This window comes from Chrysemys picta, chromosome 15 (assembly GCF_011386835.1).
Source record: "Chrysemys picta bellii isolate R12L10 chromosome 15, ASM1138683v2, whole genome shotgun sequence".
NCBI lineage: Eukaryota > Metazoa > Chordata > Testudines > Emydidae > Chrysemys > Chrysemys picta.
Genome location: NC_088805.1, coordinates 25,587,697 through 25,602,511, shown reverse-complemented (window position 1 = coordinate 25,602,511; position 14,815 = coordinate 25,587,697). Strand labels below are relative to the sequence as shown.

General features: G+C 45.4%; 1 protein-coding gene across 35 annotated transcripts in view; it reads right to left on the bottom strand.

Moving 5' to 3' along the window:
- The window catches only part of NCOR2 (nuclear receptor corepressor 2), a 395,046-nt gene that overhangs the window by 153,497 nt on the left and 226,734 nt on the right, over positions 1 to 14,815 (bottom strand). For all 35 annotated transcript variants that reach the window (XM_065568677.1, XM_065568676.1, XM_065568680.1 and 32 more), the window contains one exon: positions 13,244 to 13,296. In XM_065568677.1, coding sequence (XP_065424749.1) covers positions 13,244 to 13,296 — 53 coding nt within the window. The remainder of the gene's footprint in view (positions 1 to 13,243; positions 13,297 to 14,815) is intronic.

Genomic DNA, 14,815 nt, shown 5'->3' with positions numbered 1-14,815 from the left:
CGCTATCCAAATAATAGTGGGACATGGGTCATAATCCAACTCTGACTTGATTCATGGTCTAAGTAACAACATTATATTCTGTTTTCCTTTTAGTTACCGGTGGTGTCAAATGAATGCTGGACCCCTGAGCTCTGGTTAAGCCGCACTACGCGGTCATTCTCTCTGACTTTATCTTGAACGCTTTGATGTAAAAATAGAATATGATTTTCAAGGTAGTGCTTGCAAGTGGCATCTGCAACCTCCTCCTTCAAATAGGAAATAGCAGCTAACTGCCTGAATTAGACTCAAACATCCCCAGTTTGAGCCTTCTGAAAGTAAAAAGCTCAGCCTGAAACCACCACGCATGGCTAATTATGGGCAGCGATAAGTTTAATAGAATTAATACCGCTGTCAAATATCAGCATAAAGGCTTGTGTGTCCCTGCAGACCACAACTGCCTGGATCTAGAATAATTTTTTGAACAAGGGCCTGCATATCAAACGGTGTCCTTTTTATTATTATTCTGATTATGTATACATATATATAGGCAGTGTTGAGCACAAAAGAAAAAAAAATCTATGGCAGAGGGGCTGCTTTTTGGGGACGAGAGGGGTTCACTTTTTTTGACTGTATCAATCGGCATTGCAATGATCAGAGCCCATCCCATGAGACCTGTTTAACCAACATCACTGACAGAGGCTTTTCTCCACTAGATCACACAATCCCGTTGGGCTTTGTCTACATTTCTACTGCACGTTCCATCAAAGGATCTCAAAGTGTTTTGAAGCTAATTGTTGACTTAAACCTCACCATCCAAGGAAGATAAAGTATTTTCTCCCCATTTTAAAAAATGGGGAAACTGAGGCATGAGGTGAAATGACTTTGCCCACTATCATGCAGTGAGTCACGGAAAGAGCCAGAGACAGGGACTCAGGACTTCTTGTCCTGTGCTTAAGCCACTAGGCCATGTTTCCGCTCTAGAATACTGCAGCTCGGATGGATTAAGGCTAAATGCAGCCAGATCCAACATAATATCAAGGCCCGCAAAATATTAGGCCTTCCAGGAAGAAAGTTCCTTCATGGCTCCACCCACCCCCCCTTGAGCCTTCTCTCCCAAGTCCTCTGAAGAAATTCTTGGCTTCTCACTGGCCCTGCTGCGCCAGATCCACTCAGAACACTGGAATTAAGCTTTCATAGAATATCAGGGTTGGTAAGGTCCTCAGGTGGTCATCTAGTCCAAACCCCTGCTCAAAGCAGGACCAATCCCCAACTAAAACATCCCAGCCAGGCTTTGTGAAACTGGGCCTTAAAAATCTCTAAGGAAGGAGATTCCACCACCTCCTTAGGTCAGTGGTTCTCAAAGCTGGTCTGCCGCTTGTTCAGGGAAAGCCCCTGACAGTCCGGGCTGGTTTGTTTACCTGCCACATCTGCATGTTCGCGCGATCGCGGCTCCCACTGGCCACGGTTCGCTGCTCCAGGCCAATGGGGCCTGCGGGAAGGGTGGCCAGCACATCCCTCAGCCCATGCCGCTTCTCGCAGCCCCCATTGGCCTGGAGCGGCGAACCGTGGCCAGTGGAAACAGGTTATCTGAAAACAGAGCATTGCCAACTCTGATGATTTTATGATAAGTCTGAGGACATTTGCTGTTTTTCGTCAAGCCCCAGCTCTTGGAGTCAGGTGATTGTTAGCATTTCAGCTTTAATTAAAAAGAACAACGTTTTATTTCTACGTTTCCTGGTTGTATAGAAAAGGTTGAAAATGTGAACCCTAAACCTCAAACACTAGAAGGCAAATAAAAAGAACCCAACAGTTATTACTGTCTAAAGTCTGGGATTGAAGAGAGCCTGACAGGTGATTTTTGAATGCTTGGGGTTGGCAATGCTGAATCACAACACTGCAGGAGAAATTAAAGTGAAATTGACCAGAAACAAAAGAAAACCCGACTAACACATTCCCAGCTTCCAAGCAGCACAAACAGTGGAAAAAGCAACTGGGGGCTTCACTCACCAGTCCAGTATCAGGCAGCACAACTGCACTAAATCAACAGAGCTCCACTGACATAAAACTGGAGTAAATGCAGGAGCGAAACAGGCTCTAGACTGCTAACGCTATTTCAGTTTTAATCACGGAGGGGCCCGATTCATCCTCCAATGGGGACGTCAATGGGAGTTGCAACTGTAAGCAATGCCAGGCCTGGGCTCACTGGTGTCAATTTAAAGGTAAGCAGGGAAGTGGATTTCCACAGAAGAGTATCCCTTTAAGCTTTGCCTCACACCTGTGAAGTCGGAAGGCCAAAGGAGAAGTTCTGAGTCTCTCTGCTATTTATACACCCTGCAACAAGGGAGCTGCAGCACTCAAAGAGATTGAAAAGGGGGGGAGGGGCTCATAAGTGTCTCACCCTCCACTCCTGGACCAGACAAGGCAGCTAATCAATACTCCTCCTTCACAAGGCAAACCAGACAGCTTCTGGCTACCCCCACGAGCAACACAGGAGTTCTGACGCTGCTGCTGGAGCTGCCTTGAAACTCATCAGCAGACAGGAGAGTAAATGAGGAAATTTAGAGGCTCTTACGCAGCTGATGAGTAGTCTTGAGTTTTGCACTACGTCTGACCTTGAGAATACTAATGTAGGCAAAGGCTTAATCGCTCTGCAGCTGTAAAGCCTGGCAATGTCTTGAAAGCAAGTGCATGTTTATCATTATCAGGGCTGAAATAATCAGCGCACTGAAGGGTTGTGGGGGTTTGTTTGTTTGTTTGATAAACATACTCAATGTTTTTGCTGCTTTACCTTTCCTGTTAAGGTCAAGCCTTCAAAGGTCAGTACGATCTTGCTAAATATAAATATGCTTCACAGTTTATCTTGCTACATACACCGCTGTTACTTAGAAACCATTTGCAGGGAGGTTAATTCAGGCCACATGTCTGAGGAGCACACGTTCTGCTCCCAGGGCAAAAATCAAACAGTGCAGCAAAATTCCCGCTGCGCAGCCGGTGAAGGTAAAGGCTGTCCTCTGTAACAGCTGGAGGGGCACACAGTACTTGTAGCAGCACTTTAGGAAGGTCATCATCGCAACACACCATCCCCTTCAGGGGCATCAATCCTCAGGAACTATGTCTTCAGTCCCCGGGGTCTTAAAGATCTGGAGAATTCAAAGTGATTGAAAAAATAAACGGATGGAGATATGGAGCTAATCTTGAGAGTTAATTCTGAAAGCTATGCTATAGACTGAGAACAGGGAATCATGCCAAAAACTTTATTTGGATTCTGAGCTGCAGATGTGCTGGAAAGAGATCCGTTAGAGTGATTTGTATAGAGGTTAGCTCACAATTAGTTCACTACTCAGTCTCCTCTGAAAAGCTGGCTGATTGTGAAGCAAGGTAGGGAGGTACTTGAGATCCCTAGAAATGCAGCTGTCTCCAGAGTCTGCTTCAGAACCAGGAGAAAGGGGGGGAAAATCAGGGCAAGGGATGTGAAATCAGCAGCAATGCCATATGCTCAGTCTCTGAGGCAGGGAGTGTCTAAAACACAGCTCACGGCCCCGCTTGGGCTTATGGTATGGAAGTAGAGCCCAGAGACTCCTGATTTGAGATATGCCAGAGCCCAAGCCTGTTGTTCATTTCAAATCGCTCTGCGAAACCCTTTGGGGTTTTTTGTTTTTACTGCTGGTGAACTCAAAACAAGAAGTCCTTTCCATTCAGCTCTTGAGAAGGACAGGAGCCCCACGCAAACACTATGCAAGTGTGCAATGCTGTATTTTACAACATGGGTATCTTCAGAAGTGAAAGCCAGGCACAGAGTACGGGCGCCCCTCTTCTGGGGGGAAAAGGGTGCCAGCTGGCTGAATTGCATGGGATTTCTTGCTTGGAAGAGATATTGGTATCGATGTCCTGGTCTGAAATCAGATATTGCCCAGCCTGCTGCGAAGCAGACTCTACCAAGATAACAAAGCCAAGGAGAGAAAGGGCAGAGAGTGTGTCACAGTCTCATTCCACCTGTGCCTACTTGGTCTGAGAGATGGGAGGAGGAAACCTGTTAAATAAATAAAAACGCATGGTTTTAATCATGAATGAGGTTGGGGCAGGAGCCATCACCTATAAAAACATAGCAGGATTCAAAGCACCCCATCCATAATTTAAGGCCCAGTTCTGCAGCCTTTTCTCATGAGTAATCCTTCCTCACCCATGTAGCCCCACTGATTGCAATGTGATTACTTTTATGCATGAGTAAGTGTTCTGGAACTGGTCTCATAATCACTAAGTACTATAAGTTAAAAACAAACAAACAAAAAAACAACCTCTCTCGCTCTCTAGGCAAGGGCAGCAAAGAAACTCCGTTAAAGTGGATACTTTCACCTTAACCTGCTTGACATGTGGTTTTCTTCAGTTTTGGCTTTCACAATGGAGCCAGTGGTGGAGGGAACCCATCAGCCTGACTCTTGAGTTATTTGGCCTAAGCCCACATGAATTACTTGGCTAGAGTCAACCGAGTTGTAACCTTTGCACATTTTGCATGCACACACACACACCAAACTCTTGCAATAAGCATTGCAGATACACACAGATCTGGGGTACTGTATATCTCTGGCCAAATCTGCCCGCACAGAAGTTTCAGCCAGCACAAGAGACAAAGGAATGTTGTTGTTTGATCAAAACTAATCTCAGGTGTTTAATTACACAGGAATCCTTTTCACCAAATAGTCAGTATAAACAGAGGTAGGGATCAAGCCTGCCAAGGTGTATGGCAGTCAGGATGAATTAACTGCTGGCAGCCCGATTACACAGTGACATTTGTTGTGCAGACAAGGGACAAAGGCAGAAGCCGGATGATGATTTGGGCTGAACAAACCAGAGAGTTTGGGGTCTTCAGTCATTGGAATCCACGCCACAAGACGGAGACGCTCCGAGATCAAAACTAACCAGCAGTCAAGGAAAAGGGAATAGCTTATATGTAAAGAAAAGGCTGGCTTGCTTGCTTCCTGCTGGCTTGTAAGTGTTTCTGCTGCTGTCCCAGCTCCTTCTGGTACCCAGTCACATCAGACACGGTGCTTGCCTGGTACCAGTACTTTGTGTTGCCTACCACGTCCCAGCTCACATGTTTAGATGGCAGAGTGTGGAAACAGGCTACCCTTAAACCTACAAAGGTGTGAGTGACGCCTGATCAAACGTATCAGAGAGGGCAGGCTGTGTGTAGCATCCCACTCATCTATTTCCTTGCTCCTGCTCTGAGATGTGACCATATTACCAGGCAGGATATATCCCTATTTACCCACGGTCACGTCACACCCCTTAACTGCAATGAAGTGGGGAGCAATGCTCCACGTACAATGTTCAGAAACCCTTTGGGGGGAGGGGGGGAAGAAAAGGTTGCATTATCCAGAGTGTCTGTTTTCCTATTAATTTATCCCAGGGCACTTGGGCCCCACTAAGTTAACAGTGTTATTACCACCACTAATGACAAAATAAACCGGGAGCCTGAACCAACAGAGGTAAATCTCTCTGGAGTTGCTGTAAGGCACTCGTAATGCATTCCATGTGCTACAGGCACCGTTTGTGCCCGGTGACACTAGCCAAGGGAAAGATACTGTAAGTGGATTGCCAATCACATCACCATTTTTCTGAATCACATCCTTGCAGATACAAAGTGCACTTGGCTGCAGAAGTCCCAAATTATCACAGCTTTTATCTGTAAACAGCAGAAAAAGGCTTGAACCACTAATCCTCCTGGAAGCTTATACGCTGCGTTCGGCATGACTGTGTTCTGTGGTGATGAGCGAACGCCGTAACAGGCAGATTGGTATTACGGTGTCGGGGACCTCGGAGGTTCTCGAGTGGAACTCCCTGCATGCCACACAATGTTTATGCCCCAGCCTGGGATCCAATCCTTTTTTTCACGTCGAACGTGCTTGAATAACTTCCTTTGGCAGCTGTTCTCTCCGTGCCTGGTGTCCTTAATGTCAAACCTGGAGATTTAATTTAGGTCCTTTTTGCACCTTTGGGCTGAAGACAAAAATCAGACAAGTGCAATCCTCACTGTAGTTCTTCAGCAGCAGCCTTTCCAGCCATAAAAGACCCCCAGGAATTACCCCACTTTGTCTTCTCCTCAAGCCCAGGCTGTTTGTTTCAGTGCTGGCCACACAGAGTAAGCACCAGGCTTGGCAGGAACAACAAGCCGTGGGCTGAAATGTGATTCTCCATCATTTAATAATTCATCACAAGCTAATACTTCTGCACTAGCACAAGCGCGTGGGAAAGAAAGGGGATGAAAAAGCCTTGAATGGGGGGGGGGGGGAGGAGAGAGAGGAGGCTGTTAGGTGAATTGTTGATGAGGTGAATGTCCGCAACTGCTCCGAGAAAGACCAGAGAGGGAATAAGTTAGCATGGCAGTCTAACAAAGCGTTCGTGTTACAGGTCAGGATTTTGCTATGCTGCTAGAGGCAAATTGATACTGCCCAATAAAAAAAACGAATGACCCAAATTTTCAAACTCGACGAGTGATTTTGGAGCCGCAGTCGAGATCTGAGTTTGCCCCAAGTGGACACCTAAAAACACAGCCCCCCCAAATCATGAATCCCTTTTGCAAGTTTGAGTCTGTATTGAGTTCTTAACCGTGCAGCAGCAAGGATTTCGGATCAAACCCACTAGCGATGCTTAGCAAAATGAGCCCATCACAGTTAACACAATACAGATGCTCCCCGACTTACCCAAGGGTTCTGTTCTGGAACGCCTTGCGTAACTTGAATTTTGCGTAAGTCGGAAACATATACGCGACCATTATGCAAAATAAATAAATTAATTAATAAATTAAAATTAAAAAAAAAAGAAAAAAAGCACCCTATTTCTAGCTTATGGAACTTTTTCCGTAAGCGCGGATTTGTGCAAGTCGGGTTTGCGTAACCCGGGGGGCGTCTGTACACCACAGCGTGGTTGGGGTTGCACCTAGAGGGGTGAGAAACCCAAATCATGCAACGGTTTTACTCCCATTTCCGGTGGAACTGCAAACTCTGAACTCAGTCCAGGATCTCCAACACATTTGCAAGTATTTCAAGAGAACATTGGCCCCGTTTGGAACAAGCTCTGATTTCACACCAGAGCCATAAAAAGCAAAGGACTGAAAATCCACGTAAACTGAGCCTGAAGAAAAGGTTTGTGTGAAATGCTGAACAGAAAATACAGCCTGGCCCAGTTTGAGCTCTTTAGGGCTCAGAGGTGGCTGATATTTTGCTCCAAACTATGGAACGCTTTACGCAAACCATGACATAAACTTGGTCCTTCAGGGGAAAAGTCTTGGTGAGCTGTTTTTCATGACTGACTGTCTACTGCAGTAAAGGTCAAGGTTCCCCCAGACAATACCGTCTCCCAGCGGACACTTGATCCTCCTGGTGTGGATATCTTGTAGTTCCTCCAGACACTTAGTAGAAGGAAGGTTAAATCCTTTGGTGCTAGGAGCCAGAGAATATTGCAAAGGTGCTACAAGAGGTGCAAACTCCTGTGCGCCAATGCTTTGAAATCTGGCACAAAGCTACAACAGAAAGAACCAACAGAGATGAGATTGCATGTGATTACTGCAGAATTAGGTTTCCAATGTGTTTGCTGCCTTGTTTCAGCAATGTCTGAAGCAAGGATTGAGAAGATTGTTTTGAAGCCCATTGTATATGGAGTCACTTTCCCACAAGCCTCGATTCAGGAACTTCTAAATAGCCATCAAATAATCTTCAGGGTTGACAGGATGTTATGAAGAAGCCAGTCAACATTGTGTTGTAAAGTTGAGCTGTCAATGTTGTGTTTTAAAACGATGAAATACGAGCTAGTGCCTGTTTGCTGCGGAGTCAGGGGGAAAAGCCTCTGCATATTACACATGATCTCATTAAAATGTGGCTATTTTAATTTGTATTGCTTTCTTACTTCTCCTCTCCCATTGATAGAGCGGCAGGTATTTTCCTTTAACAAATCAGATATTTATCATCTGAAGGACATTCCCCAGCAGCTTGTAAACATTTCTAAGGTAGGTCAAAAGTCCTAGGCATAAACTTATTGACAGCGCCTTAGATCATGCAGCAGATGTAGCATACAAAATTAACTGTCCTCGCTCTAAAGTCTGCATACATAGGTGAGCCAAAATGGACCCAAGCAGAAGGGGAACCGAACATAGCAAAGCAGTTAAATAAGACTTAAAAGCTTTCGAAATTGCAAACACTGGCATGAACTGGGGCATGAAATTAATGTTCACTGTACAAAGGAAAAGACCCAGCACCAAGCTTCAGGAAAATAAAAGACACTGGTAACATTTTAAGAAGGGTAGAACTATCAAGTCCGGTTTATTAACATAAGTGAATCACCCCAATCAAGAAGCAAACCAAACAGTAAGAATTAAACTAGTGTGCCATCCAAAGAACATTACTCTAGAGAAGCACAAATGGAGTGGGAGAGAATACTGCTTTTTGTTTGACCCCTCTGCAAACCCATTGGCTTCCATGGAGTAGGAGGAGCGTAACTGACAACAGAACTTGTCCAATTGCAAGCAAAAAAAAAAAATCACTATACATTAAAAATCATCTGCATATTTAGAGAAAAAAGTGCTCGACTGTCCCTGCCAGGCCAGGTGTGAAACTTGTTACACATGGTGTCATTCTGTGTTTAACACAGGAGAACTAGTTTACAGTGAAATCCTGTTGATAGTTAAGGAGAATGGCCATCCCAGATTATTTCCCTGCATAGGCCAGCTGCAGGTCTGGCTATAGTGAACATCTGCTTAAAGTGAAGTTATTCACAGGAACAGATAACCCCATTGTACTTTAGCCTGAGGGAATCCGCTGTACCTTTGTAATGCTACCTTCCGACTCTATCCTGTCCATCCTGAAGTCGTCTCCCCGAGGACTCTTCTGTGAGGATCACTTCACCTCCCACCGTAATTCACCCACCTCTGGGGTGGAAGATGGCAGCTGTTATTTGTTAGCAAAACTACACACCAATTTTAAAAGGGGAGGGAAGAAGAAGAATATCTCCAACCAAAACTGGAAGAGAGCTGTAGCCAGGATACCAGCATCCAAAATGAATCTGGTCGAGATGCTGCGGCTTCACACTCTCTCTCCTTGCAAAAAGTGTCATGGGATCATTAGTACCAGGAGTGGTTTGGGGCCTTGGTTTTACATCCCTTAACTCCAGGCTGGGGCACAGAAACAGAGGGAAGAATGTGACCTGCCAATTTCCCTGCACATTCAACAACAGGTAACAAAGCAAATATGTAAACCAAGACACTCTAGAAAACAAGACCTTCCAGATGCCCCACTGTTAAAAAGAGGGCATTTGGAACAGAGATGGCTTCAGGTCCTTATGCTGACCTAGATCCAGGAATGCATTCACTGGCTTTGATAACCAACTGACATGGCTAATTGGGAGGTTTCTGTGATAGGCCAGAAAGGAAGGGTTTTACATTTTTAATTTAAATGTTAAGGTTTATTTTCCCGATTTTTGCAGAACAAATCACTCTGAGCATAAACCCCAAACCTACCTGCCTGCCTTAAGGTCTCCTTTTGCTTATTGCAACACAGTAAGTTATGGGGGCAGGACAATCAAACCCATAATAAAAAATGCTCATTAAAGGACACCATTAATGTCAAAAAACCAGTAACAGCAAAACCTGTACACTGCTACCTGGAAATATATTGCCCACTATGGCTATAAGTAATCTCTAAGATGACTAGGAATGAAAGATCAGAGAACACCATTTTCTCTCTTTTCAGAGTTTAATTCTGTGTATTTGACAGCACTTTGTGTTTAACCATCAGTTTCACTGTTCCCCTGTACAGGCAGCTAGTTAGTTCCCCGTTTGTATGGGTCTGTCACAAAGCAAGAGGCGAGGGGAAAATCATTTAAATACTAGAAAAATTGGATTGTAAAACCATAGAAATTGGCAGGGAGACTCAGAGGCAGGTGTAATATCTGGAACTACTAGTAACCCATTCTTTTCACAATTGACTAGCTATCAATTTGACAGTGTCGCTTCAGATACGCAGTTTGTGACAGCTTTCCGTAGGCTCGAGACAATCATGTTTAAATAGTGGCAAAGCAAAGCAAAAACCAATAAGAACACTGAATCTGATGCAACATATCTACCAGAAAGCAAGTGACATGAGCTCTGAACAGGCAGGCCCCTGTGCCAGCAGGCATAGGGATCTGCCTGCAAGGAGCTCATTGCTGGATGGTAGCTTAATAGTCCATTCCCAAAACAAGCAACATCATCCAATTGCAGACTGGATCTCCGCTAAGCTATACAGCCCTAAGTGAACGTTCAGAGAATACAGATCCCCAGGTAGCAGCATCCTTCCTGGGCTGGGTCCTTCCCTAGCACCTTATTCTCCTTCCGCTGCTTTGTACTTCCCAACACCTGAACGTCAGATGAAAATGATGAACAGGAATTACAGCCACATAAATAATTCCTGATGTGTAATTCATCTGAGAAATACAGCTCTTTCCCTGTCCCTGGAACATCCATGAGCACACATTAAATTTCCTTACATTTTACTTTTTCTCTTTAATAACTCCTCAATTGACTGCAGTGTGCTGGGGGCACACAATTCAAAATTCCAGCTGCCCATCCACTGTCATTGGTCAGGTATATCCCACAGCATGCTTCATCTTCCCCAGCTAGATGTTTATAAAAAAAAACTTCCACTTGGAGTATTAGTACCTGTGGCTTTAACATTTGTGTTCATTCCTGGCAAAGAGTTTCCTTTGCAAATCCCCCTGCTCATTAAACCCAAAGGGCAGAACATTTGCTTAACGTGAACCAATTGGAGAACAAGCCACGGCAGTGTCACCTAAAAACCCAAGTGAGTACTTGCAGAAGGGTTCCGGCAATGCTTGCCAAGCTTCAGTGATGATCAACAGAGGTAAATGCATTATCAAAGCCACATGTTTTCTGATCCCACTTAATCAGTAGGGACGCGCTTGGTAAATATGAACGGGCTGTAACTGACAACGTATGCATGGATCCATCATTCTGGAAATGAACTCTTCGGGTGCAAAAGTCAGAAGTGAGGCCATTTAGGCAGGAGGTGAGGGCAAGCAAATGTGAACTTGAAAAATTAACTACGTTCGTACAAAATCAGAGATTTCAAGATAATCTATGTTTCTGGACGCTGCTGAAGGCAGCCGAGACTTCTCAATCACTGGAGAAGAGGCTAAACTAAGTAAAGAAATCCAGAGTAACACTTAAAATCAAGGAGAGGATGGATAGATTTTTGGTTAAGAAACACGAGTTCTGGTCCTGAGTTGCCACCGACTTCCGATCTGACCTCAGGCACTTAATTTCTGTGTCTCAATTTCCCCACCTGCGAAATAGGGATAATATTTCCCTACCCCATGGGGGTGCTTCACTTGTTAATGCCTGTGAGGCATTCTGCTACTCTCTGTCGAGGGCACTTGTATGGCCTCCATTCCCATAGAGTCTGAGAGCCTCACAGAATTTAATGTCTTGATCCTCACAGCACCCCTGTGAGCAGGGCAGTGCTATCATCCCCATTTCACAGATGGAGAGCTGAGGCACAGAAAGGCGAAAATTCAATGGGACCTCGGCTCCTAAATCACTTAGGTGCTTTTGGCCATTTTACCTTAAGTGAGTTGCCTAAGGTCATGCAGGAAGTCTGTAATGGAAAAGGGACTTGAACCTGGCTCTCCTGATTCCCAGACTACCATTCTCACCACTGGACAATCCTTTCCCTTTATGGATACCACAGAGATGAACACCAGTTAAATGCCTATAAATCAGGTCAGTTCATAACACATTTAACTACATCCTGAATCCTGTAATAAGAAAGATGCTGTATGTTAACTCCTTCACTTCAACTCGCCTGGCATCTATTAACATTCCACTGAAAACCACAGAATATTAGGAAATGGCTGGTATGCTCGGTACTAGAACAGGTGTCTGTCTCCTATGTAGGCACAACTAGGTGATTTGAAAGTAATCATCGGTATAGAATCAACCCAGAAAAGAATTGTTAGATCACATGTGAAACTTTTCATTTCAATTTATAATAAACCTAAAAGTTAATCTGTTATATTCAGTCTATCTGCAGTAACTCACTGTAGTCACTAAATATCAATTGTTTATCAAATCATTTATTGAGGTTTAAAAGATAAGTAATTGACTACAGGATTATTAAAACTTGGTAAATATCTTTGTAATAATCTGTTAGTAAACATTCAATTACAGCCTCATTGACAAAAGAGGCACTTTAAAGTACTGTCCAACTTTTCACTTCAATCTATCCTTCCCAAAACACATTCAAAAAAGCTGACCGTTAATTTCATACCTCAGCATGTGTCAAACAAAACTGCGCTTACATTTCATTCTGAAATATACCTGGACTCGACGCTGTCAATCAGCCAACGGAGCTCAAAGAAGAATCCACAGTCAGACTCAACAGCACGGGAAGGTTAGAAAGGGGACTAAGGAGTGCAAGCTCTTGAAAAGCTACATGCAATACTGCCATGGTGCTCAGTACAGAGACATCTTCCTTTTCCCCTCCCGCATTCTGCCAAGTTTCAGCCACACTTGCTCGTCTGAGGGTGTAAACCCTGCCATCAATTCCAGAGGATCTGAGTTGATCTCTTACTTTTGTACATTTGATCTGAAGCTCTTCCCAGTCCTCTCCTGGGTCATATTACAAACCTGAGGGAAGCAGGGTGAACAGTGGCTTCTCTTAGGGACTAGCATTACACATTCTTTCTCCCCCTTTGCAATGGCTAAGAAGTCGAGCACGTTTTCCCAATATTGCTGGCAGATGATCCGTTGCCTCCTAGCGCACCTTGTGGAACACCCCAGCAGCTTTCCTCAGCTGGCCAAAGAGGTTCCAAGCAGCCACTAACACCACTTGGGCTCTCCAACTTCTGCCTCCATTCATCCTTTTTTAAAATACGTTCTCCCGTATACAAAATGCACCAAGCCATCTAACCAACTCATGTAAAACTCCCTCCCCCCAAAGATAGCCGAGTTCCCTCCCCCTCCACCCCACTGCTCACCACACAAATCAAACGGTACCTTTACCATCCTGCGAACTCTGCTGTTCCTGACAGATGTACTTTTAAAGAGGTTTCGATGCTCTGGGCACCGATGGCAGCCACACAATATCACTAAAAGGGTACACGCTATTTCTGTTCAGCCTTAATGGGAAATGGGATCTGGGGGCAGGCTAGCATCTCCTCTGCTCCAGCCTAATGCATAACCTGACATTTCAAATAGACTTTATTGCCACATACTTACATTTTAATGTTTTCATGGTACTGCCTGGTGTCTGAAGGCTGGTTGTATAATGGCTGAAATAAATAAGAAAAATGAAGGCATAAATGGTACAGTCTGACATTTAGAAACTTCAGCCTGTCAGAAATGCTACTGTATCAGCGTGGACTTTCAGCTCCTAGAGAGATACGCCAGCATAGTCCATTCTGCTCTAATGCTCTGGGCTCAGTGCCAGCTCTCACTGCCCCCCTGCCCCATTCTGTCCCTCGCCTTTAATACTGGAGGTGCTGCTTCTTCACCAACACACAGCACCGCGGCTTGAGTCACTGTGCATCCAAGATCAGCCCGTGGGAGGCAGGCAGCACTCAACGGAGCTGGCTAAGAACAAGCAATTTGCTCTATAATCCATATAAACACCATGCAGCACAGGAAGGGGGGGGGAGGAGAAGCTGAGTGTTATTCACTTACCGAAAATGCAGTGTACCTTGGAACATATGACACGGGGGAGGATAGGAGAAGGGGGCGGGGGGAAAACAGTCTGTGTGCTGCAAATTGTTATGTCTACTCAAGGAAAGCCGCCTTAGCCTCCGAGGGAGTGAGCCACAGGGAGGGTCAGATGCTGGTGCCACTCAAGAGAAAGACAGAGCCCACGTGGTTCCAATTGCATTAGGATTTGGTCCGTCTCAGGGCTACCACCATTGGATCGGAGCACGTCAATCTTTAATGTACTTATCCTCACAGCACCCGTGGGAGGCAGGACAGTGCTGTTCTCCCCGTGTTACCAATGGGGAACTGATGCACACAGACACTAAGTGACTCAATCCAGGGTCACACAGGAAATCTGCACCAGAAAAGGGAACCGAACCCAGGTGTCAAGTCCCAAACTAGAGCCCTACCCACTGGGCCACCCATCCTTGCAATGCCTAGTGACTAGAACACGCAGTGATGAGTCAGGAGATCTCGGTCCTTTTCCTCGCTCTCACACACTCACTCTGCAACCTTGGGCAAGTCGCTTAACCACTGTGCCTCGGTTTCCCTATCGGCAGGATGAGGATATGCCACCTCCTGCGGAAGGAGACCTGACTCCCTTCATCCATTAGCGTGTATAAAGTGCTTGGAGATTCCGGGAGGGAAGGAGCTCTTGCAGGGTGACAAGTAGTCGGTCACTAAATCTGTGCCTTCGGGATTTATGGTCACGTTAAGCACTGCCACCTGTCATCCAGGGACAGGGGATTCTCCGAAGTGGCACCATGGCTATTCATGGCCATGCCCGAGGCATAACCTAGGTTAACTGTGCACTAGTGAGTAAAGCATGAGCATACGTGGGCCTTTCCCAGATCAGGGACATGGGTAAATCTTTCTGAGATGATGAAAGCCCTGGCTTAGGGGCATGGAATATATTTATCACAAAGGTTTGGTCATAACACACCCCAGCAGTCGCTTGCTGGCTTTGACCAGAGCTGGGCCCAAGCTGTCCAGTCCAGATCTGGATTCCAACTTCCCCAAAGTTTTGGAGAGGTCAGAGCAGGGCTGCCCAGAGGGAGGGAGGGGGGCAAGTGGGGCAATTTGCCTCAGGCCCCGCAGGGGCCCCCACAA